The following is a 27,111-nucleotide window of genomic DNA, read 5'->3' on the forward strand; positions in this document are numbered from 1 at the left end:
CAGTTCTAGTTCAGTTCTAGTTCAGTTCTAGTTCAGTTCTAGTTCAGTTCTAGTTCAGTTCTAGTTCAGTTCTAGTTCAGTTCTAGTTCAGTTCCAGTTCAGTTATAGATATAAGCTTTAGTTTGAACTATAGATTAGTTTCTTGTCTTTACTATAGGTTAGAATCTAGTCTGGTCTACGAGTTGGACCCTTGTCTGGTCTGCATTATAGTCCGGCCTAGAGATTTGACTATAGTCTGGACCCGATTATAGTCTTGTCTATTTTCTATGATCTCTTTTGTAGCCTAGATTATAGTCTGTATAATAAACTAGACTTTAATCTCGTCTACAGATTAAACTAGTGTCTATAGTGTGGACTTGAATACAAATATAAAAATTTTGGAAATTTTATTCCAAATTTTAATTTATAATGATTCAATTCATATGTTTACAGCCATAACAAATCCGAAAGTTCCACCCAATTCCAGTGAAGCAATAAAACGTTTCAATTTCGATTATTCCTATTGGTCACATAATGTAAGTAGTGATAGATTTTTTCTTAAAAAAAAAAAAAAAAAAACAAAATCATAATTAATTTTTGTCAATTTCAGCCCAAAGATCCTGACTTTTCCACACAGGCTATGGTCTATAAAGATATAGGCGAAGAAATGTTACAGCATTCCTTTGATGGCTATAATGTGTGTATATTTGCTTATGGCCAGACTGGTGCTGGTAAATCTTATACCATGATGGGTAAACAGGAAGAACATCAAGAGGGTATAATACCCATGATCTGTAAAGATCTATTTAATCGTATACGTTCCACAGAGACGGGAGAATTGAAATATTCGGTGAGTTTAATAAAAATTTTGAAATATTTCTTGGTGTTTTTAACTAAAATTTTCATTTCTTTTACAGGTTGAGGTTTCTTATATGGAAATCTATTGTGAACGAGTACGTGATTTGCTAAATCCCAAAAATAAGGGTAATTTACGTGTACGTGAACATCCTTTATTGGGCCCCTATGTAGAGGATCTCTCCAAATTGGCCGTTACTAGTTATGAAGATATACACGATCTCATAGATGAGGGTAATAAGGCTCGTACAGTGGCCGCCACTAACATGAACGAGACCAGTTCTCGTTCTCATGCTGTCTTCACTATATTCTTTACCCAAAGACGTCATGACACCATGACCGATTTGATTACCGAAAAAGTGTCGAAAATCAGTTTAGTCGATTTGGCCGGTTCCGAAAGAGCCGATTCGACTGGAGCCAAGGGTACACGTCTTAAGGAAGGTGCTAACATCAATAAATCTCTAACAACATTGGGCAAAGTTATTTCCGCTCTAGCCGAAATTGTAAGTATTAAAACCATTTTTCAAAAAAGACTTAAAACTATTTTTGTAGAACTTAGGAACAGTAGAACTATAAATGAGAAATATTTTTCATTTATAATTCTTTATAAACTTTTCTTTAGTTTTACAGAAACAGTGATTTAATAATAATTAAAAACTACACAGTTATCATTTTTAACTAGTTATCACTTAACATTATTATTTAAATTTTTATGTTGTTGTTTATATCGTTGTATATATATATTATTCAAATTGATTGTACAATTCTTGTTTTTTGAAAATTATTTATTGAAAACAAATACATACGTATGTTTTACTATCACAACAATTTTTCTAAAAAACCCAAAAATTTCACTTTATTTTCTTTCATCGATAATTTGTGGTCTTAATTTTGAAAACGTTTTATTGTGTGTCTGTATAATTAAAACAGTCTGTAAGTATGAAAGTTAAGCGAATTTTAAAAATATTAAAGAATTTATTAAAAAAAAGAAAATGTTACTTTTGAAATTTTTTTTAAAAAAAAGATTTTTTTTAAAATTAAAATTATTTTTGTTTCGATCATAATTCATCCAAATATCATTTTATGCATGTTGACGAAAACAACACCATACACAGTGTAGACCTGATGACATTTACAATAGTTTTTGATATTCAAGTTCAGTTCTAGTTCTAGTTCAGGTCTCGTTCTGTTGTAGCTCAGTTCTAATTCAGTTGTAGTTAAGTTCTAGTTCAGTTTTACTTCATTTCCAGTTAAGTTCTAGTTTAGTTTTGGTTCTGTTTTAGTTCAGTTCTAGTTCAGTTCTTGTTCAGTTCTAGTTCAGTTCTAGTTCAGTTCTAGTTCAGTTCTAGTTCAGTTCTAGTTCAGTTTTAGTTCAGTTTTAGTTCAGTTCTAGTTCAGTTCTAGTTCAGTTCTAGTTCAGTTCTAGTTCAGTTCTAGTTCAGTTCTAGTTCAGTTCTAGTTCAGTTCTAGTTCAGTTCTAGTTCAGTTCTAGTTCAGTTCTAGTTCAGTTCTAGTTCAGTTCTAGTTCAGTTTTAGTTCAGTTCTAGTTCAGTTCTAGTTCAGTTATAGTTCAGTTCTAGTTCAGTTCTAGTTTAGTTCTAGTTCAGTTCTAGTTCAGTTCAAGTTCAGTTCTAGTTCAGTTCTAGTTCGGTTCTAGTTCAGTTCTAGTTCAGTTCTAGTTCAGTTCTAGTTCAGTTCTAGTTCAGTTCTAGTTCAGTTTTAGTTCAGTTCTAGTTCAGTTTTAGTTCAGGTCTAGTTCAGTTCTAGTTCAGTTCTAGTTCGGTTCTAGTTCAGTTCTAGTTCAGTTCTAGTTCAGTTCTAGTTCAGTTCTAGTTCAGTTCTAGTTCGGTGCTAGTTCAGTTTTAGTTCAGTTCTAGTTCAGTTCTAGTTCAGTTCTAGTTCAATTCTAGTTCAATTCTAGTTCAATTCTAGTTCAGTTCTAGTTCAGTTCTAGTTCAGTTCTAGTTCAGTTCTAGTTCAATTCTAGTTCAATTCTAGTTCAGTTCTAGTTCAGTTCTAGTTCAGTTCTAGTTCAGTTCTAGTTCAGTTCTAGTTCAGTTCTAGTTCTGTTCTAGTTCAGTTCTAGTTCAGTTCTAGTTCAGTTCTAGTTCAGTTCTAGTTCAGTTCTAGTTCAGTTCTAGTTCAGTTCTAGTTCAGTTCTAGTTCAGTTCTAGTTCAGTTCTAGTTCAGTTCTAGTTCAGTTCTAGTTCAGTTCTAGTTCAGTTCTAGTTCAGTTCTAGTTCAGTTCTAGTTCAGTTCTAGTTCAGTTCTAGTTCAGTTCTAGTTCAGTTCTAGTTTTTTTCTAGTTTATTTTTAGTTTAGTTGAGTTCTATTTCAGTTCTAGTTGAGTTCTATTTCAGTTCTAGTTCAGTTCTAGTTCAGTTCTAGTTCAGTTCTAGTTCTGTTCTAGTTCTGTTCTAGTTCTGTTCTAGTTCTGTTCTAGTTCTGTTCTAGTTCTGTTCTAGTTCTGTTCTAGTTCTGTTCTAGTTCTGTTCTAGTTCTGTTCTAGTTCACTTTTAGTTCAGTTCTAGTTCAGATCTAGTTCAGTTCTAGTTCAGTTCTAGTTCAGTTCTAGTTTAGTTCTAGTTCAGTTCTAGTTCTGTTCTAGTTCAGTTCTAGTTCAGTTCTAGTTCAGTTCTAGTTCAGTTCTAGTTCAGTTCTAGTTCAGTTCTAGTTCAGTTCTAGTTCAGTTCTAGTTCAGTTCTAGTTCGGTCAATTCTACTTCAGTTCTAGTTTAGTTCTATTTCAGTTCTGGTTCAGTTCTAGTTCAGTTCTAATTCAGTTCTAGTTCAGTTCTAGTTCAGTTCTAGTTCAGTTCCAATTCAGTTCTATTTCAGTTCTAGTTCAGTTCTAGTTCTAGTTCAGTTCAGTTCAGTTCTAGTTCTAGTTCAGTTCTAGTTCAGTTCTAGTTCAGTTCTAGTTGAGTTCTAGTTCAGTTCTAGTTCAGTTCTAGTTCAGTTCTAGTTCAGTTCTAGTTCAGTTCTAGTTCAGTTCTAGTTCAGTTCTAGTTCAGTTCTAGTTCAGTTCTAGTTTTTTTCTAGTTTATTTCTAGTTCAGTTTTAGTTTAGTTGAGTTCTAGTTCAGTTCTAGTTCTGTTCTAGTTCTGTTCTAGTTCTGTTCTAGTTCTGTTCTAGTTCTGTTCTAGTTCTGTTCTAGTTCGGGTCTAGTTCTGTTCTAGTTCTGTTCTAGGTTAATACTATGCCCCTTAATATTAATGAAATTAAGAGTAATTATTGATTTAAATCCAACTAATAATGTCCTATTCTTCACACAAACACATTCTCTGGACTGTTCATAATTTTTTAGTTGTAGTAAGCATGTTTTAATTTTGTTTAAAATTTTTTCGGTTTATTTAACAAATAACAAAAGAATACGTTACTTTGTTAAAACCTTACTTTACTTTTAAACCCAATAATTTTCTAATTTAACATTTTACTAACAAAAAAATTTTATTTCGCGTTAGGCTTCCAAAAGTAAAAAATCGAAAAAAGCCGATTTTATACCTTATCGTGACTCGGTTTTAACCTGGTTGCTGCGCGAAAACTTAGGTGGTAATTCTAAAACTGCTATGATAGCTGCTATATCACCTGCTGATATTAATTATGATGAGACTTTAAGTACTTTGAGGTAAGGATATATAATCTTCCTTTTCTAATGATTTTATCCATTTACTTATGGATATTCTTTTGTAACATTCAGATATGCCGATCGTGCTAAACAAATTGTTTGCAAAGCTGTGGTCAATGAAGATGCCAATGCTAAACTTATACGCGAACTTAAGGAAGAAATACAAAAATTACGCGATCTTTTGAAGGCCGAGGGCATTGAAGTCCAAGAAGGTAATTTGTTATTATTGATTTTTTTATAAATATACATACATATGTATGTTATATTTGTTTATTGACAAAATGTTTTAGTTTAAAAACTTTAATTTTGAAATTGTAAAGCACTTAATAAGTATTTTTTTAAAATTTAATTATTGTGTACATTTTTACATGTACAGTAAAAGAAACAATATTTTTTGGAATGCACTTTTATTATGGATCTAATTTAGTTCCGTAGCGTATGAAAAGTTAGTTTTGTAAATTTTCTTACAAACAAAAATTTCTAAATAATTTTTACTGAATTAGTCATTGGACATTTAAAAGAAGTATGTATTTTTATAACGATCTCTGGGGGAAGTTATTAAGAAAATTGCCCAGGCTAAAAACTGCATTGTCAATAGTCCATATTGTTGTTCAGTTCTAGTTCTGTTCAATTTCAGTTCTAGTTTAGTTCTAGTTCAGTTCTAGTTCAGTTCTGGTTCAGTTCTAGTTCAGTTCTGGTTCAGTTCTAGTTCAGTTCTAGATCAGTTATAGTTTAGTTCTAGTTCAGTTCTAGTACAGTTCCAGTTCAGTTCTATTTGAGTTCTAGTTCAGTTCTAGATCAGTTCTAGTTCAGTTCTAGATCAGTTCTAGTTCAGTTCTAGTTCAGATCTAGTTCAGTTCTAATACAGTTAAAGTTCAGTTCTGGTTCAGTTCAAGTTCAGTTCTAGATGAGTTCTAGTTCAGTTCTAGTTCAGTTTTAGTTTAGTTCAAGATCAGTTCTAGTTCAGTTCTGGTACAGTTCCAGTTCAGTTCTAGTTGTGTTCTAGTTCAGTTCTAGATCAGTTTTAGTTCAGTTCTAGTTCAGTTCTAGTTCAGTTCTAGTTCAGTTCTAGTTCAGTTCTAGTTTAGTTCTAGTTCAGTTCTAGTTCAGTTCTAGTTCAGTTCTAGTTCAGTTCTAGATCAGTTCTAGTTTAGTTCTAGTTCAATTCTAGTACAGTTCCAGTTCAGTTCTAGTTGAGTTCTAGTTCAGTTCTTGTTAAGTTCTAGTTCATTTCTAGTTCAGTTCTAGTTCAGTTTTCGTTCAGTTCTAGTTCAGTTCTAGTTCAGTTCTAGTTCAGTTCTAGTTCAGTTCTAGTTCAGTTCTAGTTCAGTTCTAGTTCAGTTCTAGTTCAGTTCTAGTTCAGTTCTAGTTCAGTTCTAGTTCAGTTCTAGTTCAGTTCTAGTTCAGTTCTAGTTCAGTTCTAGTTCAGTTCTAGTTCAGTTCTAGTTTAGTTCTAGTTCAGTTCTAGTTCTAGTTCAGTTCGGTTCTAGTTCAGTTCTAGTTCAGTTCTAGTTCAATTCTAGTTCAATTCTAGTTCAATTCTAGTTCAGTTCTAGTTCAGTTCTAGTCCAGTTCTAGTTAAGTTCTAGTTTAGTTCTAGTTTAGTTCTAGTTCAGTTCTAGTTCAGTTCTAGTTCAGTTCTAGTTCAGCTCTAGTTCAGTTCTAGTTCAGTTCTAGTTCAGTTCTAGTTCAGTTCTAGTTCAGTTCTAGTTCAGTTCTAGTTCAGTTCTAGTTCAGTTCTAGTTCAGTTGTAGTTCAGTTCTAGTTCATTTCTAGTTCAGTTCTAGTTCAGTTCTAGTTTAGTTCAGTTCTAGTTCAGTTCTAGTTCAGTTCTAGTTCAGTTCTAGTTCAGTTCTAGTTCAGTTTTAGTTCAGTTCTAGTTCAGTTCTAGGTCAGTTCTAGTTCAGTTCTAGTTCAGTTCTAGTTCAGTTCTAGTTCATTTCTAGTTCAGTTCTAGTTAAGTTCTAGTTAAGTTCTAGTTAAGTTCGAGTTCAGTTCTAGTTCAGTTCTAGTTCAGTTCTGTTCTAGTTCTGTTCTAGTTCTGTTCTAGTTCTGTTCTAGTTCTGTTCTAGTTCTTTTCAAGTTTGTTTATTGAATGAAAATCATTTTCTATTTAAAAACAAATTTCCCCCAGAAATCCAAAATAAAAAAATCAATATTTATCCTTGAAAATTTGTCTCAAATACAGTGCGTTCTAAATTTATTGTTATTCCATTAGAAAAGTTTTTCATTAAATCACAAATTATATATAAATATAACTAAATAGCTAAAAAAAACAAAAATAAAAAGAAATCATAGTATGGTAATTATTTCATCATTATTATTTACAATATATATTTAGGGCCTGATGGCAAAGTGGTTTGTGAAAAACGAGATACAAATAGTAAGTAGTTTTATATACTCAAACAAAGTAAAAAAAATAGCATATCAAATAAAAGTATATAATATCTAGATACAAACAAATACTATTTACATACATATATAGAGTATAATTTTGTCACGCTTTTTGCTATTACATACCAAAAAATATTACTTACTTACAAAATATATTTAATTATATAAACTTGTATTCTACTACTACATATACTATTACCACTGCTTAATTTTTTCATTTGATATACATATATTTTTTTTACTTATATATATATTTATATATATATTAATTTTATATACATATATACAATAAATTATGGCATTTATAATAAGTATGTACGTGTGTGTGTCTGTGTATATGTGTATGTAAAAAAGATTTATACATAATACTACATACAAAATGTCTACACATATAAGTACCAATTCTGTTTAATGTTTCAAGCCTTTTAACAAGCTGTTTTATATGGCCAAATGTTGAAAGTTGTTACTAATTAGTTTTGAAAACTTTTTGTGTATATATATGTATGTATGTACGTATGTCCAAAATGTTCAGCTAAATATGTATTTGTGTACCCATTTGTAAGAGTAATTTTATTGTTGATAATTTAAAAAGTTCTAGTGTTTAGTGGTCAATGGTGTATAACATTGAATAAGCAAATGTTTAAGTTATTTTACCAGTATATAGTCTTGACTATAATTCAGTCTATAGTCTTGACTACAATTCAGTCTATAGTCTTGACTATAGTTCAGTCTATAGTCTTGACTATAGTTCAGTCTATAGACTTGACTATAGTTCAGTCTATAGTCTTGACTATAGTTCAGTCTATAGTCTTGACTGTAGTTCAGTCTATAGTATTGACTACAGTTCAGTCTATAGTCTTGACTATAGTTCAGTCTATAGTCTTGACTATAGTTCAGTCTATAATTTTCACTATTGATCAATCTATAATCTTGACTACAGATCAATCTATAGTCTTGACTATAGATCAGTTTATAGTCATTAATAGTCTTGACTATAGATCAGACTATAGTTTTGACTATATATCAGACTATAGTCTTGACTATAGATCAGTCTGTAGTCTTGACTATAGATCAGTCTATAGTCTTGACTATAGATCAGTGTATAGTATAGACTATCGATCATTCTGTAGTCATGACTATAGATCAGTCTATCAGTCTTGACTATTGATCAATCTATAATCTTGATTATAGACCAATCTATAGTCTTGACTATAGATGAATCTATAGTCTTGACTATAGATGAATCTATAGTCTTGACTATAGATGAATCTATAGTCTTGACTATAGATCAGTTTATAGTCATTACCATAGTCTTGACTATAGATCAGACTATAGTTTTGATTATATATCAGACTATAGTCTTAACTATAGATCAGTCTGTAGTCTTGACTATAGATCGGTCTATGGTCTTGAATATAGATCAGTCTATCATCTTATCTATAGATCGGTCTATTATTTTATCTATAGATCAAACTGATAGTCTTATATATCAGTCTATTTTCTTAAGTATAGACCTGTTTAAAGACCAGTGAACTATTTAGTTAATTTATTCTTTAGTTCTAGTCCAAATCTATTTCAGTTTTAGTTCTGTTGCAGTTCAGTTCTAGTTCAGTTTTAGTTCAGTTCTAGTTCAGTTCTAGTTCAGTTCTAGTTCAGTTCTAGTTCAGTTCTAGTTCAGTTCTAGTTCAGTTCTAGTTCAGTTCTAGTTCAGTTCTAGTTCAGTTCTAGTTCAGTTCTAGTTCAATTCTTGTTCAGTTCTAGTTCAGTTCTAGTTCAGTTCTATTTCAGTTCTAGTTCAGTTCTAGTTCAGTTCTAGTTCAGTTCTAGTTCAGTTCTAGTTCAGTTCTAGTTCAGTTCTAGTTCAGTTCTAGTTCAGTTCTAGTTCAGTTCTAGTTCAGTTCTAGTTCAGTTCTAGTTCAGTTCTAGTTCAGTTCCAGTTCAGTTCTAGTTCAGTTCTAGTTCAGTTCTAGTTCAGTTCTAGTTCAGTTCTAGATCAGTTCTAGTTCAGTTCTAGTTCAGTTCTAGTTCAGTTCTAGTTCAGTTCTAGTTCAGTTCTAGTTCAGTTCTAGGTTAGTTCTAGTTCAGTTCTAGTACAGTTCTAGTTCAGTTCTAATTCAGTTCTAATTCAGTTCTAGTACAGTTCTTGTTCAGTTCTAGTTCAATTCTAGTTCAGTTCTAGTTCAGTTCTAGTTCAGTTCTAGTTCAATTCTAGTTCAGTTCTAGTTCAGTTCTAGTTCAGTTCTAGTTCTGTTCAGTTCAATTTTATTTTTAGTTCAGTACTAGTTTAGTTCTGGTCCAGTTCTAGTTTAGTTCGAGTTCAGTACTTCGGTTCTAGAGCTAGTCCAGTTCTCGATCTAGTCAGTTTTAGTTCATAACATTAACACTAACGTATAACATAGCTTTCAACCAATGCTTATTTTCACTTATCAATAGCTTTCTAAAGCGATTAATTTAGAATTCACATAATACAAATGTTCGCCGATTATTTCTATAATTAGGATTTTTTTAATATTTTAACATTATTAACTTAATTTTATTTTTAAGCTATTTATATTGCTTTTAGGTATATAATTAATTATTTTATTATTGCTTATAGAAAACAATCACCAATAAGTTTTTAAATTATTGAAAGAAATGTGTAGCTCACGGATGATACTAAAGCATTCACTTGGTTTGTGAATACTTTTAAATTATGATGAAATTTTTTTACGCGGTATCGGATTCACGATTGTAGAACTATTGAAGGAGTTTTAATACAATATCAATTTCATTTTATTTCTCTACATCTAATTCCCACATCGACAAAGAGTTTTGTTAAGAGCTTTCTTGCACTCTTAATTTCACAAGCATGTACGCTTACTTATGTATAAAAAAGATCTAAACCAGTTGGGGAACTTATTTTTTTACTCTCTGCCGATGTAGGATCTAATTCATAACCTTTAGAGAAGTATAAATTTACTCAAAAACAAACAGTTTAGTATCCGTAGTTTCTGTCGCAACTTTATAAATAGAGATGCACAAGATCGGTTTCTCTTTAGGTTGAAGGAGTATTTTTAAACTTTGCACTCTTAATTTCACAAGCATGTACGCTTATATAAAAAAGATCATAACCAGTAAGAGAACTTATTTTTTACTCTCTGCCGATGTAGGATCTAATTTATAACCTTCAGAAAAGTATAAATTTACTCAAAACCAAACAGTTTAGTATCCGTAGTTTATGTCGCAACTTTATAAATAGAGATGCTCAAGATCGGTTTCTCTTTAGGTTGAAGCAGTCATTTTTCTCTTTTCAACAGAGAGAGAGAGAAGAATACCAGTGGATCTCATAGCTAATTTGATATTAACAGTTTCTCCACCAACAGTTAAACGCGATCATAAGTTTAACTATAGTAACTTAAGGAGTCCAGACCATTAATCTCCGATCCCTTTAACTCTGAATTTTAATAGAGTTTATGCTTATTTCTCTTTATGATTATGTTTTCTAGTTTTGAAAATCTTTGAGAGAAATTAAAGATCTTTATTTAACCATCTTGATTGTTAGAGCAAAAGCCTGAATATATAAAACTTTTAAGGAACTGCTATGTAACCTTTCGTTTAAGTCCAACCTTCGATATCTCCTAATGTTTAGAATAAGAAAAACTAATTGTTATCCTTTCCAGCAACTAATTTCCGGTTTTACTATAGTAATACTCTTGGCTTTATTCTACTGAGATCGAATAGAAAAAGTGTTCCTGTTCCGTGCCATCAATTCCCATTGTAATATACTATTAAGATCTGTTTCATAAGTGTTTTCTTATCCAGCTGTTCTTAAGCGATTTGGTGCTTTATCGAATTGGTTAAAAAGCTTACAATTTAAAGAGCCAATTTGTCGTGTGACCAAGGCGCTTAACAATGATCGAATATCAAGATTTTAATAACAATTTTTAAAACTATTTTTTTAAATGTTGTATTTTTTGTCCTTTTTTACAAATTGTGTATTGTCTTTGTAAAAAATTTTTCATTAATTGGTAACGCTTTTTTCAGTGTATATATTAAGTGCCTTTTTTTCTCTAGTACAATAATCCACAATTAATGCAATTAAAATTATTTTTTAGAAAATCTTTCATTTTGACAATTATATAAATTTTGTAATATTTTTGCAGAAGATGAAATTAAAGCTGGTGGCGGTGGAGGAGGTGCTGTGGTGGGCAGTGTAGGAACGGGTGCAAATAATATGAAATCGCCCACTAATGGTCGCAATCGTAATGGTTCTACCACTGAAATGGCCGTAGATCAATTGCAGGCTAGCGAGAAATTGATAGCGGGTAAGTTAAGATCGAGAAGACATGTGTGAAAAGGAATAGATTTTAATTAGAATTATGATTTCTAAGAATTAAACGAAACGTGGGAGGAAAAACTTAAACGTACCGAAGAAATACGCTTACAGCGAGAGGCGGTCTTTGCCGAAATGGGCGTGGCTGTTAAAGAAGATGGCATAACTGTGGGTGTTTTCTCTCCAAAGAAAACTCCTCATTTAGTTAATTTGAATGAAGATCCTAATCTATCCGAATGTCTACTCTACTATATTAAAGATGGCATTACACGTTTGGGTACCCATGAGGCTAATGTACCCCAAGATATACAGCTATCCGGATCGCATATTTTAAAAGAGCATTGCACTTTTGAGAATCGTAATAATGCAGTAACTCTTATACCCCATAAAGATGCTTTGGTTTATTTGAATGGACGCAAATTGGTGGAACCGGAAATATTGCGTACTGGTTCTCGTGTTATTTTGGGCAAGAATCATGTATTCCGTTTCACTAATCCCGAGCAGGCACGTGAGATACGTGAGAAAATCACCGAGAATGCCGAAAATGAAAATGAGAAATGTGATACGCAGGAAGTGGATTGGAATTTTGCACAGTGTGAGTTATTGGAAAAGCAGGGTATTGATTTGAAGGCTGAAATGCAAAAGCGTTTAGATGTTTTGGAAGAACAGTATAAAAGGGAAAAATTGCAGGCCGATCAAGAGTTTGAGGAACAGCGTAAAGTAAGTTTAACAAGAAAAACCCACAGAACCTACAATTAATCTCATATTTTTACAGTCTTATGAGGCTCGCATTGATGCTTTACAAAAACAAGTAGAAGAACAGTCTATGACCATGTCCATGTATAGCAGCTACACTCCCGAGGATTTGCAAGATGAGGAAGTTTATTGTAAGTTTTGCATTCTTCTTAATAGTCGTAACATCTTTCTAAGAATTATAAATCTTTATTTTCTTCTTTAGCCAATCCTCCCTATGAATCTTGTTGGACTGCCCGTGAGGCTGGCTTGGCTGCTTGGGCTTTTCGCAAATGGCGTTATCATCAATTCACCTCTTTGCGTGATGATCTCTGGGGAAATGCCATCTTTCTCAAAGAGGCTAATGCCATTTCTGTGGAATTGAAAAAGAAAGTTCAATTTCAATTTACTCTACTAACCGATACACTATACTCTCCTTTGCCGCCTGAGTTAGCCTCAGCCGTTTCTCCTTTACAAACTGAGGATGAGTTTGGTTCACCACCGGTGTCCAAGACTTTGGTGGCAGTTGAGGTAACTGATACCAAAAATGGTGCCACTCATTATTGGTCTTTGGAGAAATTGCGGTAAGTTTTCTTTTAAAGCTTTTTATGGAAAACATTCCTTAAACCTTTAGATCTTTTGTTTTTGTTTTAATAATTTTGGTTTTTTCTTCACTCACCCATTGTTTTTCTCGGTTAGAAAAGTGCAAAATTTTTTTGTTTTCTTTATTGTATTTTTTCAAAATTTTTGTTAAAAATTTTCCTTAAACTATTAAGTTTTCAAAACCTCAAAGGCTTTTTAATTTTTAACAAACTTAAAGCTTTATAGCCATTACAAACTAACTTTGAACGTGCATGGTGGTTAATTTTTAGTTTCTATTTCTTTTTAGTTTTATTTCAAATTTAACACTTCATTATCGACTAGTTGCGTTAAATTTGAACTATTGTTTCCTAATAGATGTATAACCCCCTTTCCCCCTAATAAACGTTTTGTGTATTTTAAGTTTTTAAGAGGTTTAAGGTTTCAGTCCTTTATTAATTTCTGTTTTTTTAAGTTTGGCATGTAAAAGTCTGATAGTTTCAAACGGTTAGTTTATTGATTTGTTTACCGTTAGATGTTATAGTTTTCTTTAAATTTGATCTCCTTAAAAAGTCCTTAATATCTGTTTACTAACTCGAAACTCAACCGAGGGTTGTTAAAAACTATTGTCTTGCTGTCAAAATGCAGACCTACGGAGTGTAATGTCTTGCATGCCAATATCCTTTGAGCGCCAGCTATATGAGAAAGGTCCTTACACAGTCAAGGAACATAATGTTATGCTGACTTAACAGTTCTTTAAGGGGTGCTCTTTCTGCAGTCAAGAAGCTGACCTACGGACTGTAAATTGTTTCATGCAAATAACCTCGGAGCGCCATATATCTGTTTACTAACTCAAAACTCGAACGAGGGATGTTAAAAACTATTGCAGACCTACGGAGTCTTGCATGCCAGTATCATTTGAACGGCAGCTATATAAGAAAGTGAAGGACCTTACACAGTCAAGGAACATATTGTCATGATGACTTAATAGTTCTTCAAGAGATGCTCTTTCTGCAGTCAAGAAGCTGACCTACGGACTGTAAATGTTTTCATGCAAATAACCTCGGAATGCCAGCTACTTGAGGGAGCAAAAACTCCTTCCATAATGTCACGGTGGAAGTCATACTAATTTTAACATTACACACTCTAATGCTCTTCCAGCTGTCAAAATTCTGACCTACAGACTATAATGCAGTTGCATGCAAATAACCTCTGAGCGCACGCTACCCTAGGAAGATGTTTCAGACGTCATAATGCTGTCTTACGGCCTATAAAGGCTTGCATGCAAATAATGAAAGTGAAGCTTCTTTCAGTCAAGTAATGACATGCTGACCTAACATGCTGCACTAGAAAGATCTTCCAGCAGTCAAAATGTTGTCTTACGATGTCTATAATAGCTTACATGCGGACATTACTGACTGTAATAGCTGAGCACATGCTACACTAGGATGATCTTCCAGTCATCAAAATGCTATCTTAAGGACTATTATGACTTACATGCAAATAACTTCTGAGCGCCAGCTACACGGGGAAGCAAAGCTACTATCAGTCAGGGAGCACAATGTCCTGCTGACTTAACATGCTACACCAGGAAGATCTTCCAGCCGTCAAAATGCAGTCTTACGGACTATAATGACTTACATGCAGATAACCTCTGAATGTCAGCTACACAAGGAAGCGAAGCTTCTTTCAGTCAAGGAACACAATGTCATTCTGACTTAACATGTAGCACTAGAAAGATCTTCCAGCAGTCAAAATGCTGACTTACAGACTATACAAGCTGAGCATATGTTACACTAGGAAGATCTTGCAGCCGTCAAAATGCTGTCTTACGGACTATAATGACATTGCATAAGAAAACAAGAGTTGAACTTGTACAACTAGAATCGATATAAATCAATAAGCCAACGCCTATTAGTTCCATAGAGACCATGTCATCCCTAATATAAAGCTAGCATGAGGTCAGGATCTCCATGATACACCTCCCCATAATATATTTAACTAAACAGCTAGCATTACTTTCCAAACACCAATTGGTTTATGGACTAATACTGTTAAAGTTAAACTATTTCTAGTCTTGGAGCTCAAGGCAGAATCCCTCCTTCCCTCCTTATTAAAATTTTATAGTTTTTGCTATAACAACAACAATATAAAGACATTTCATCAATCTGAAATCCTTTGCAAGGCTTTTTAGACATTAAAAACTAAAGAAATCTCTTTTATGAGTCAAATGTGTACCAAATCCTACTTTGTCAGCATCAGATCCAACTCTTTTCAGATACATCAATACATACATATATTAAAAGGTAAAACTTCAAACTTAATGTCGTCGATAAGTTTGAAGTTTTACCTTTTTCGTTTCGATTTTGGCATCAGATTTAAATCACCTCCGAGACAGTCTTTCATAACTGTATAGCAACGGTTGGCTTCTTTGCTGCCGCCTTAAAATCAAACCTGATATTAACTCATAAGATCAGCCCAATTAATAATATTAATCCAATTGGCACTGATTTAGCATAATAACCATGGTTATGTTTCAAAATCTCCAGAAAGTCTATTAGTTTTTGAGAAACTGAGAGCGAACCGGAACAATCTGGAGATAAATACATTCTAATGTGGAACCGACAGTAGTTTATATTATGCTGCTTTACTCCCTGAGCATTAGCCACTGAAAATCGGGTCAGTCTGTATAATATCATGGACTGTTGATCCGATTATAATGGTTAAACTTTCCCATCAATATGATGCATTAAGTTGTCGTTGTACTCGTTATTTTATAACAATGATCCTCATTCTTTATTTGAACAATCTTTATGGAGATTTACTCATTGTTCTTATTATTATTGAAGGTCAAATCTTTTAAAATTTGAGACATTTAATCCATGGCAAAGATAAAGCTTTGGATTTCGCGGTTTGGTTCAACCCATTACAACGGGAATCCTGCAGCAAAATCTTATCATTAGTGGAAAAATGAGAATAGTAGAGGAAGATTCGCTGTAGAGATCAATGATCTTTTCGTGATTATTATGATCGGCATTTGTATAATTGAACAAAATCTTATCATTAGAGGGAAAATAGGAATTGTAGCGGAAGATTAGCGCCAGAGATCAACGATCGTTTGATGATGACAATGATCGGCATTGGTATAATTGACGGATCTTGCGCCGTCTTAATTAGCCTAATATTGACCTAATTTTCTTCGTAGTAGAAAGTTGGAGTTTTAAAGTCTCAAATCCTCGTTACTTTGATGAGAAATTTCGTGGATTTTACAATCTATTTTTTAAGTGAAGAGCCATTTTTTGAGTTATATAGATTGTATTTCAGTTTCTCTTTGTTTTGAAATTGCTTTTATATTAACTGTAAATAATTGATCTTAAATATTATCTTCCGAAGTAGAAAAGATAACTTTCTTTCGATTATTTATTATTTCGGGACTTTATATAGCATCAGAACAAAACTTGATCGTAAAACTTTAAAAGCAGATAGTACAAATTGCAAATCGTTTCCAAAACTCTTAAAAACCACCATTACACGCTCCATTATATTCTTTTGATCTTTTGTTTCTCAATCATTCTAAACATTACATTCATATTATAATTTTTATTTTTCTTATTTATCATTTCCTTCTCTTAATTTATAATTTCTTTGAAAAAAAAACCAAACCAAAGTTCAATATATTTTTCTCTTAACATTTCACAAATTCACACACTTAATTAATAGTTATCGTTTGGAAATGATGCGACAAATTTATAATGTGGAATCACCACCATCATCAATGCTCTATGATACGTCAGCTCTAAATGATGTACAATTACAAAATTCTTCTTGTATTTCTCTGAATCCTTCCAACACTTTCAACATCGTCACAACTTCAACTAATACAACTTCGTTTACAACACATTCTAATGCTACTACTACTACTAATACTACTACTAGTAATAATACAGCTGCTATCTTATCCTCAGCTACTGCTAATTTATATGAAAGTGGTCTTTCTAATTTACAAGAATTAACTAGAAATTGTCATTTGGGACAGAATATTGTTGTTGTGCCAACGAAACAATCAACCATTAATGCGACAACAAAATCCATATTATCGAAATCAAACAACAGTTCACCATCCCGTTTGTCATTGGCAAATCTTATGCCTTCTAGGTTTGCTTTCATTTTTTCGAGGTTTCTTAAAATTTCTATATACAATATTCTATATATAACATCTATATTTTTATATATCTATTAAAAAAATATAATTATCTTTATATATAATTTTGAATCACATTTGTATATTTATGTGAATGTGTATATGAATGTCTTAATTGCATATGTAGGTGTTTATCCAAAATAGTAGATACACGATGAGAAAGATAAAAGGAAATTTCAAAAGAGAATGAGTTTAGAATAGAAATTGATCAGGTATTTCTAAGTTAACTTCAATTCCAAGACGAAATAAAAGTTTGTCTGATCGGCTGATCTGGGAAACAAAAGTTCAGTTCAGTTCAGTTCTAGTTCAGTTCTAGTTCAGTTCTAGTTCAGTTCTAGTTCAGTTCTAGTTCAGTTCTAGTTCAGTTCTAGTTTAGTTCTAGTTCAGTTCTAGTTCAGTTCTAGTTCAGTTCTAGTTCAGTTCTAGTTCAGTTCTAGTTCAGTTCTAGTTCAGTTCTAGTTCAGTTCTAGTTCAGTTCTAGTTCAGTTCTAGTTCAGTTCTAGTTCAGTTCTAGTTCAGTTCTAGTTCAGTTCTAGTACAGTTCTAGTTCAGTTCTGGTTCAGTTCTAGTTCATTTCTATTTCGGTTCTAGTTCAGTACTAGTTCAGTTTTAGTTCAGTTTTAGTTCAGTTTTAGTTCAGTTCTAGTTCAGTTCTAGTTCAGTTCTAGTTCAGTTCTAGTTCAGTTCTAGTTCAGTTCTAGTTCAGTTCTAGTTCAGTTCTAGTTCAGTTCTAGTTAAGTTCTAGTTCAGTTCTAGTTCAGTTCTAGTTCAGTTTTTATTCAGTTTTAGTGTGGTTCTAGTTCAGTTCTAGTTCAGTTCTAGTTCAGTTTTTATTCAGTTTTAGTGTGATTCTAGTTCAATTCTAGTTGTAGTTCTCTTCTATTTCCGATCTAGTTCAGTTATAATTTAGTTCGTATGTTCGTTGACGTGGCAGTTTACTGCTCGACAACATTCTTGTAGAGTCGAAGAGACTCCGTTTTGACATTCCGTACGTTAATTCGAGTGAAAATTATGTTGCTTGAAAAATCTTTAATATTAATCTTCCAAATTTTCAGTTCATGAGATGCAATAGTCTCTTAAATGATTCTACAAATCTGTCAACGTCCATATTCATTTAAATTTGTTTAACCTATTGAAATATTTTGAAATTTCCTTTTTTCTTTATTAAATCTAACATTTCACATTTGCATGATTTTTGTTTTTTTGTTTAATTTTGTATTTTACTAATTTTCGCTATTTTTTTATTTATAATTATTAAAATAAAATATCGTTGCCTTTGAGGATTAATCTAATTTGTAGAGTATTTTTTTGATAAACACTTATATTTTGCTTCTTTTCGCTAAACTATTTACTTTGTATAACTTAAAATTGTCATATTTAATCTTAATTTTACTATAATGTTCAAATTCACTTGTTAAGTAGTGATCTTGAGAGATTGGCAAAGAGTTCTCATTATTTTGCACTCGTACATAGACATGTTAAAACAAAACCTATTATAGAGCTTATTTGCCTCTCCCTAACTCTCTTTGTTATTGACACTTTAACTGTTATAAGTTCTATAATGAAATCGCGATTTGTCGAGACAATTGCCACATTCTTCTCTTACAATCTACAGCCACTAAGGTTCGGAGAAATTTTACTTCATTCCGGGTCTTAAAACTCTATGTTTCTAAAAGCTTCTTGAGAAATCTCGCTAAGTATTTTGGAACCACTGACATGTAGACAGTGAATCTAATTCTCGATGAAACCAAAGCCAAAATTTTGGTGTTCAGAACAATTGTGGAAATGACATTCAATTTTAAACTCAGGTTAGGTTGCAAGAAGAGTGAATACTATATCAGGTCGGCAGAGACACTCCTATCGCACCTGCTGTGCTTTGATTATTATAGAAAATTTTGTTGTTGATCTATGTCTATGTTGAAATTCACTTTTCTGATTGTAGTTCCTTACAAGTTTCTAATGAGTGTTCCTGAGAGATGTAATATCTGGAATAATATCGCTTCCAAGATGTATGGAGACATCTGGCAATGAAAAATAATGTGTTTAATAGTTCCATTTTCCCAATGTATGCTTTACAATGATCAAATTTTATATAGTTGTGGCCCTATATGTTCCATTTTTCCTCTGTATGCTTTACAGTTGTGGCCCTCCTCTCGATCATGTTTATAATTCAGACATTATAGCGTAGATCTGTCTTGCAGTCATCAGCTTAACTTTCTTACCTTTATAGCAACAACATTTGCTCTTTTGATTCTGATTATTCCCGATTGACAAACTACCCATATAAGGAGGAATAATCATCAGATATCGTTCTAATTCCCTGTTGGCTATTGATAACTCAAACTTCCTGATGAAAGCTATTGTTGTGGTTAGGAAGTCGGTTGTTGCAACAGTTTCACTCTTTTGGGAAGATCTTCTTTCGATTGGCACATCTGTTGCAGAGTTGATAATATTAAGCCGATTGGGAAACAGGTCATTTCGGAACGAAGTTCCAATTGCTGTGGGAATGTTGGAAGACAGTGGAATATTTAAGTTTTTGACTCCAGATCCTATGGATTATGTTCCTTTTGAAGATGTTACTTTATCGGTGAACACAAAGGTTATCGATCCACAGGAGATCCACATGAGGTCTTAATTTCAGTTAATGACTACTACTAATTAGAATCGAGCGATTATGTTGACATCACCAATGTCAGTTTATTTATCAGACCATACAAGTTTCTCATTTGGACCCCAGATCCTACGGATAATGTTCCATTTAAAGATGATATTCTATCGGGGAACACAAAGACTATCGTTCCACAGGAGGTCTTTATTTCCTCTAATGACTACTATTAACTAGAATCGAGCGATTATCAGGAATATGTTAACATTACCAATTTAGTGAATCATACGAATAATGTTTGATGGCAATTTTCAACAACTATGACGTATAGATTCTTTGGAATCGAGCAAATATAAATATTATGTTGATATTGAGAACTGGATCTTAATGATTAATTTACGAAACCACTACGAATCCATGACACTTCGACAAGGTGTCATCTAATTTATAATAGAAAGTACATTCGATGCATCTGTATTGAGAGATATGCAGGACAGGATCTGATTTCTAGTTATACCCACCATTAAAAAAGATGGAGGGGGGGGGGGGACGGTTGGTTTATATCGGTTTTGTCAATCCGTTTGTAACACATCGAAATATTGGTCATAGACCCACAAAATTATATATATTCTGGGTGCTTATTAAATTCTGAGACGATCTAGCCATGTCTGTCTGTCCGTCCGTCTGTCTGTTGAAAGCACGATAGTGTCCGAATGGAACGAGATAGAGGATTGAATTTTTTCACAAATATTCCGTATAGGTTTTCAAAGGATTTCAGTAGGAGCCTTAATCAGTTTCACAACTTGAACATATTAGCTTTTATATATATATAGCTTTTGTTGATATAAGTTTGCTTTATTTTACAATAATTTCAGCATTTTTGCATTTAATAAGTTTTAAAATAATTTCAAAATCACGCGTACATATTTTTGTTCCTTTTTTTTTCTTAAAAAGCTTTATATGTTTGTCCAAAAATATTATCAAAATATTGATTGAAAGACGAATCCAACAAATTTTCTAAAATATTTTCCTTTATTCTTTCTCCATTATAGACAACGTCTTGAATTGATGCGTGAAATGTATCATAATGAAGCTGAACTTAGTCCCACTTCACCCGATTACAATGTCGAGTCTCTAACTGGTGGTGATCCCTTCTATGATCGTTTCCCCTGGTTCCGTATGGTGGGTAGATCATTTGTTTATCTCAGTAATCTATTGTATCCCGTACCATTGGTCCATAAAGTGGCCATTGTTAATGAGAGAGGAGATGTACGCGGTTATTTGCGTATAGCTGTACAACCGGTTTTGGTGGGTAGTGGGAGAAGAGAGTAGTTGAAAGATCGATTTATTTTAACATTAATTTGATTATTTTGATCTTTTAAGGATGAGGAGTCTTTGGACTTTAATAATGGTGTTAAACAGTCGGCTCGTTTGATTTTCAACGAAGATGATGCTAAACCCAAATATCGGTCTTTAAACGAGAAAGATGATGTTCAACGTTATATCGATAATGGTGGTATGGATTCGAAATTAGAAGGTAAGTAGTTTTTTTTTTTTTTTTGAATCCCTTTCTAAGACCAACCTTATTAAACATGTTTCAACATGTTGTTAAAAATCAGAACTTGGAGATGCAGATTCTGGACGTGGTATTGATTCTAATTCAGCCTCTGAGTGCCAGGAAACACAAGATGAACCCGGTGAACATTTGCAAGTGGGTAAAGAGTTTACATTCCGTGTTACGGTCCTACAGGCCACTGGTATTGGAGCCGAATATGCCGATATATTCTGTCAGTTTAAGTAAGTTTTCAGCTGGAATTCTAGAAAAGAAATTGGATTTTAATAACTCAAAACAACATTTTTAGCTTTTTACATCGTCATGAGGAGGCTTTCTCTACGGAACCGGTTAAGAATTCTGCTGGCGATCGTTTGGGTTTCTATCATGTACAAAATGTAAGTTTCGTTTTATTTATGAAACATTCAAAATAAGTTTCATTATTTTTCTTTTTGCCACAGATAACTGTACCCGTTACGAAATCTTTCATTGATTATTTGAAAACTCAACCGATTATGTTTAAAGTGTTCGGTCATTATCAAACACATCCTTTGCATAAGGATGCTAAACAAGAGTTTGTTTCTAGACCACCACCAAGACGCATGTTACCACCAAGTATACCGATATCGCAACCAGTACGTAGTCCCAAATTTGGTCCACTACCTTGTCCTCCATCCTCTACGGTATTGGCGAAACATGATGTTTTGGTATGGTTTGAAATATGTGAACTAGCACCCAATGGTGAATATGTGCCAGCGGTAAGTTTATCTACCTTACACACCCCCCTCCCTTCTCTCTGCTTTATCTTTTCCATTTCATTTCTTGTCTTCTCTTTTATTATAAAACAAAAAGGTTGTTGAACATAGCGATGATCTTCCTTGCCGTGGTCTATTCCTTTTGCATCAAGGCATTCAAAGACGTATACGCATAACCATTGTTCATGAGCCTACACCTGAGGTTAAGTGGAAAGATATTCGTGAATTGGTGGTGGGACGTATACGTAATACTCCCGAGTCATCGGAAGATGATGAAGACTCTTGTGTTTTGTCTTTGGGTCTATTTCCCGGTGAGGTTTTAGAAGTACCCGGTGATGATCGTTCATTCTTTAGATTTGAGGCTGCCTGGGATTCTAGTCTTCATAATTCGGCTCTTTTGAATCGTGTTTCTCAGGGTGGTGAAACTGTTTACATTACTTTGAGCGCCTATTTGGAGGTAAGTGTTTGTTTGGATCCCCTTTTTTTCATTTAAACGAAAAAATCAATATTATTCTTTTATTTTCAACTTCAGTTGGAGAACTGTGCTCGTCCTGCTATCATAACCAAAGATTTAAGCATGATTATTTATGGTCGCGATGCTCGTACTGGTCCACGCTCTTTGAAACATCTCTTCTCTGGTCAATATCGTAATCCAGAGGCAAATCGTTTGTCTGGAGTTTATGAATTATCTTTGAGAAGAGCATCAGATGCAGGTAGTCCAGGTAGAAATTTTTCAAAATGTAGTGTTTGAAATTATAGTTATTTATGATTTCTTTTTTGTTTTTGTTGATTTTTTAATTGTTGTTATAAAATTATTACTATCGTTGTTGTTGCTTTTATAAAGTTTATAAATAAGCAATTTTAAAAGGTGTTTGATGATTGAGATAAAAATTTTCCAAATATTTATGTTCTTGTGAAACTGAAAGCTTGTTTTGAGGTTTGAAGAACTCCAAATTTTGAAATCATAATCATATTTATCTAGATCGTTACTTTATAGGTATTAGTTTAGATCTTTCTAGAATATTTTGCTTTTGTGCTTCCAGTTCTTTTTTTTTTGCTTGTTCATCTATTAGCTTTTCATTTAAATAGTTTTCAGAATACATAATGGTTGTGTGAAAGAAACTTTATAAAGATCACATTCCATAACTTCAGATTGATAGTTTGAAAAGTCTTTAATACTTTTCAATAAGCCTTCTTAAGAAGATAAGTTACGGCAAGATGTTGGATAAGTAAAAGAAGGGCAAATTTAGAAAATTTTCGTTATATTATAGAGTTTTCATTTAAACTATAATCTTGTATATTAGAAGAGCGCTAGATACTGTTAATAGAGCTATTCCAGATTCCCAGGTCAAGACTTTAATGTGAAGTAAGCTAAAGTTATGTAGCGAAATTCTTCTCACAATTCCTTAAATCGCATGACAATGAAAATATCACTGAAGGCGCTATCGGTTAAGGATTTGATGACCCTAGATTGTCTCGTTAGGTTTTAGATTCAGTCAGCATTCAGGTTTTAGATTCAGTCATTTGTTTCCAAAATGGGTCTCGTTGTGATACTCGGTTGAATCCTATCTTTGGCATGAATGAAGAAATCTATCGTTCGAACATCAAAGGTCAACGTGATACCCCCAAATCTTGCTATCAGTTAATTCGTTTTAGATTGTTTCGTTAGGTTTCGGATTCAGACAGCATGAAGCTGACTCATTTGTTTCCATAATGGGTCTCGTTGTGATACCCGGATGAATCCTATCTTTGACATAAATGAAGAAATCTATCGTTCGAACATCAAAGGACAGTGAGATCCTGACCTGATCATGAGTTTCCTTCTCATGATCGTTATTGCAACTGTAGAAGTCTTTAAATGGAAGAGACAGTATCATAGAATGAGTAGTTATTATCCAGTGACCTGTCATTACGTCTAACAGCAGTCATAGTCCTATCAGTGTAAAAATCCTGAATGAACAGGCACCCAACCCCGCTTCAAATGTTGCATTATCTCATTAAGAGATATACGACATTTAAGAACAAATTTTGATGTTGTTTAGACACTAGATAGAGGATTACTGACAGTTCAATACTACTACTTTGATGGCCAATATCTTGCCTGAAAGTTCACCGCAGGATCCTCTCTTAGATTTAGTTCCATCTTCCATCAGAATCGCTTTGAATCTCATTAAGATATAGACAACATTAAAGAACCAATTTTTATGTTGTTTAGACACTGTAGAGATTTCTTAACGCTGTATTACTGACAGTTTAATACCGGTACTTTGATGGTCAATATCTTGCCTGACAGTTCACTACATGCAGCTCTCTTAGATATAGATCCATCGTCCATCAGAACCGCTTTGAATGTTTGCATTATCTCGATAAGTGATATACGACATTTAAGAACAAATTTTTATGTTGTTTAGACACTGGAGAGATTTGTAATCGCTGGATTACTGACAGTTCAATACCGTTACTTTGATGGCCAATATCTTGGCTGACAGTTTACCGTACGCACCTCTCTTAGATTAGGATCCATCCTCAGCTAAGTGTGACGCATACGTAGTATCTTATCAGGGAGAAGGGTAAGGGGAGCAGCAATCTATATAATCGGGAATATAGTTCATGTTTCCCAAAATGGATGTATGACCAAAGATACTATGGTTTTAGAAAGCGACCGAATTTAGCCTAAGTGCCGAATTAAGGGCAATTTGTTTGGCCACAAGGTCCGCAGGTATCCAATGTTGCAGCATAAAAAGAGCACAAGATGAAGTAATCCATGTCGCTTCAGTTATCGTAAGAGCAAAATTCCGCATAGTTTTCTCGATAAAGCTGCACTGTGGGGATTTGTCAAGTGCATTCTATCATACTAGTGATACGTCAGTATAAAGAAAAAACAGTACAACATGGAGTACTACATGTCTCTTCAGTTATCGTAAGAGCAAAGATTCGCATAGCTTTCTCGATAGAGTTGCAGTAGGTGGATTTGTAAAGTGTGTTCCAACATACAAGTGATCCATACGTTAGTATAAAGAAAAGTAAAGTGTCACAGAGCATTCAAGGGTTTTGTTTTTGGAGATTGTGTTTTCGTTTTCAAGATCTCGGTAGCTCCGTAAGAGATAGAATCTTTGAGATTATGATGAAAACTGTGCTCCAAATTATCTGTGTTGTTAAAGATCTTAATGATTTTAAATGTTTAAGTTTAAGAACGTTCGCTTATCATGCTCTATAAACTAGCTACGTCTATCTTCTATGATCGTGACGGTTAAGTGATCACAGCTGTTACAAAGATCAATAAGTTCAGCCGCTAAAACTGGGGGCGGTTCAAAAGTCTTTTAGGAAGAATGTGAAGATCATGTTATTGTAATACTGAGATTGATCATCGAGTGAAATAACAGTTGTTTTTACGAAGATGATCTTTATAAAGATCTAATAAGTTCATCCGTCTAAACCAGAGCCGGTTACTGATCAAAACTCTTTGAGGGAGAATGTGAAGATCATGAGATTGATCATCGAATGAAATAACATTTCATATTGTGTTCTTTTGTTCTGTTCTTGTTCAAACTTGATTTTACCTTAAATGATCTTTTAAAAGATCTACTGAATAACTTTATGAAAACGTTTATCCATCAAAAGTTTTTTTAGGGAAAATGTGAAAATCGTGTTATTGTAATACTGAGATTGATCATCGAATGAAATAACATTTTATATTAGGTTCTTCTGTTCTTCATCAAAGTTAGTTTTACCTTAGATGATCTTTCAAAAGATCTTCTGAATAACTTTAGGTAAACTTTTAAAAGTATAGAAAACTTTTGGGAGTTTTATTTATAAAGTAGATTAGAATAAATTAGACTTAATTAAAGCTTTTTAATTAAAGAACTTACCAGCTGCGTTTATGACTCATATTTAGCCATTTTGCTTTTATATTAAATGTTCACAAAAGTAATGAATTGCCTAAAACGAATGGTTTTTTCTCATCCCCTCAACTCCTTTCTTCCCACTAAAGGTGTCCAACGTCGTCAGCGACGTGTACTCGATACCAGCTCAACTTATGTACGCGGTGAGGAAAATCTTCATGGCTGGCGTCCACGTGGCGATTCTCTAATCTTTGATCATCAATGGGAATTAGAGAAATTGACACGTCTCGAAGAAGTGGGACGTGTACGTCATTTATTGTTATTACGCGAACGTTTGGGTATGGATACAAATCCAAATCCTACAACAAAAACCGAAAAAGATGTTTGTAATTTGGCAGCCAAAGCGGCTACATCACCAGTACACATGGTTATACCACCATCACCACAGACACCCGTTAAGGATCCACAACAAATAATGCCCGAACGTGAATATAATGAACGTGAAAAGGAACTAATGATGAAATGTTTGAAATTGGTGCAGGGTGAGTTGGGAATTCAAATAGAATTTATAATTTTCATACAAAAATTTTATATGTTTTTGCTTTAGGACGTTATCAAAAATCTGAAAATTCCGATAACCAAACTCAATCGGATGTTTCACCCAGTGATGAGGGCTGTGCTGATATGACAGTCAGTTGCATATCCAGCAATTCCATGGAGTAAGTATTGCTTATTTAGATAAAAAAAGAGAAAATTTACTTAATAAACATTTTGTAGTGAATGTTTAAACAATTAAATATTTGTAAAAAAGAAGGTTTTGAAAGGGCTGAACTAATTCTATCGCTTAAACAGAAATAGCAACACTGTTGTTTGCTCTTTAATCTCTTAGATCAGCCTTTTCTCTCCACTCTTCTCTATATAGAAACAAAAATTTGCCTGTCAACTTATTATTTATCTATTAATTTCTTTAGTAAAAACAAAAAAACACCACAAAAATATCTGATTAAACAAATTTCTCTTTCCAAAAATATACTAAATGATTTTGTATTTGTTTTTAACTTTTGTAAACATTTTTTTCTTTTATTTCATATTTATATTGTATTTTTAAATAAAAAAAACTCTTATTTGGTTACTACATATTAGAAGAAGGTAAAATTTTTTGTCTTAATTTGGAATTTTTTTCTTTTAGTTTTTTATTAACTCTTTTTTAACTTGTTAAACTCTTAACTTACTACCAGCTTTAGTTGTTGTTGTTTTTCTTTTTAATTTGAAAATTTTGTAATATTTGAAAATTTTAACAACTGCTTTTATTAAAATAATTGTTCTTACACTAATTACTACCACTACTACTACTCTACCAATTGTAGTTATATATTTTGTTAATAACTCTTAATGGCCACCACTCTTTTATGTTGTATTTTTACTAAAATTTGCATATTTGTTTTTTGTATTTAGGCTATGCTCTCCTGATCGTGCTGACGCTCCCAATGGCTGGGAAGCTCCTGCTCCCGCCACACAACCAGCTCTCCCTCTTCGTTTGTATGTACCCGAATTGGAAGAAATTCGTGTTAGTCCTGTGGTGGCACGCAAGGGTCTTTTGAACGTTTTGGAACATGGCGGCTCGGGCTGGAAGAAACGTTGGGTGGTAAGTACAAGATCTGAACTAGAACAGAACTTA

At 33.1% G+C, this 27,111-nt stretch overlaps 1 protein-coding gene across 19 annotated transcripts in view; it reads left to right on the forward strand.

Moving 5' to 3' along the window:
* Positions 1-27,111, forward strand: part of LOC111681630 (kinesin-like protein unc-104) — a 56,657-nt gene that overhangs the window by 27,830 nt on the left and 1,716 nt on the right. For 2 of the 19 annotated variants that reach the window (XM_046953903.1, XM_046953902.1), the window contains exons 3-25: positions 433-515; positions 590-829; positions 897-1,337; positions 1,765-1,767; positions 4,298-4,461; positions 4,534-4,673; positions 6,803-6,844; positions 10,998-11,159; positions 11,226-11,887; positions 11,943-12,054; positions 12,126-12,483; positions 16,199-16,654; positions 20,337-20,592; positions 20,668-20,821; positions 20,904-21,081; positions 21,147-21,234; positions 21,298-21,594; positions 21,689-22,048; positions 22,124-22,313; positions 25,583-25,975; positions 26,041-26,152; positions 26,577-26,582; positions 26,889-27,078. In XM_046953903.1, the coding sequence (XP_046809859.1) occupies positions 433-515; positions 590-829; positions 897-1,337; positions 1,765-1,767; positions 4,298-4,461; positions 4,534-4,673; positions 6,803-6,844; positions 10,998-11,159; positions 11,226-11,887; positions 11,943-12,054; positions 12,126-12,483; positions 16,199-16,654; positions 20,337-20,592; positions 20,668-20,821; positions 20,904-21,081; positions 21,147-21,234; positions 21,298-21,594; positions 21,689-22,048; positions 22,124-22,313; positions 25,583-25,975; positions 26,041-26,152; positions 26,577-26,582; positions 26,889-27,078 (5,087 nt within the window). The remainder of the gene's footprint in view (positions 1-432; positions 516-589; positions 830-896; positions 1,338-1,764; positions 1,768-4,297; positions 4,462-4,533; positions 4,674-6,802; positions 6,845-10,997; positions 11,160-11,225; positions 11,888-11,942; positions 12,055-12,125; positions 12,484-16,198; positions 16,655-20,336; positions 20,593-20,667; positions 20,822-20,903; positions 21,082-21,146; positions 21,235-21,297; positions 21,595-21,688; positions 22,049-22,123; positions 22,314-25,582; positions 25,976-26,040; positions 26,153-26,576; positions 26,583-26,888; positions 27,079-27,111) is intronic. The other 17 variants (XM_046953906.1, XM_046953908.1, XM_046953905.1 and 14 more) reach the window with 17 other exon arrangements.

Source organism: Lucilia cuprina, chromosome 6 (assembly GCF_022045245.1).
Source record: "Lucilia cuprina isolate Lc7/37 chromosome 6, ASM2204524v1, whole genome shotgun sequence".
NCBI lineage: Eukaryota > Metazoa > Arthropoda > Insecta > Diptera > Calliphoridae > Lucilia > Lucilia cuprina.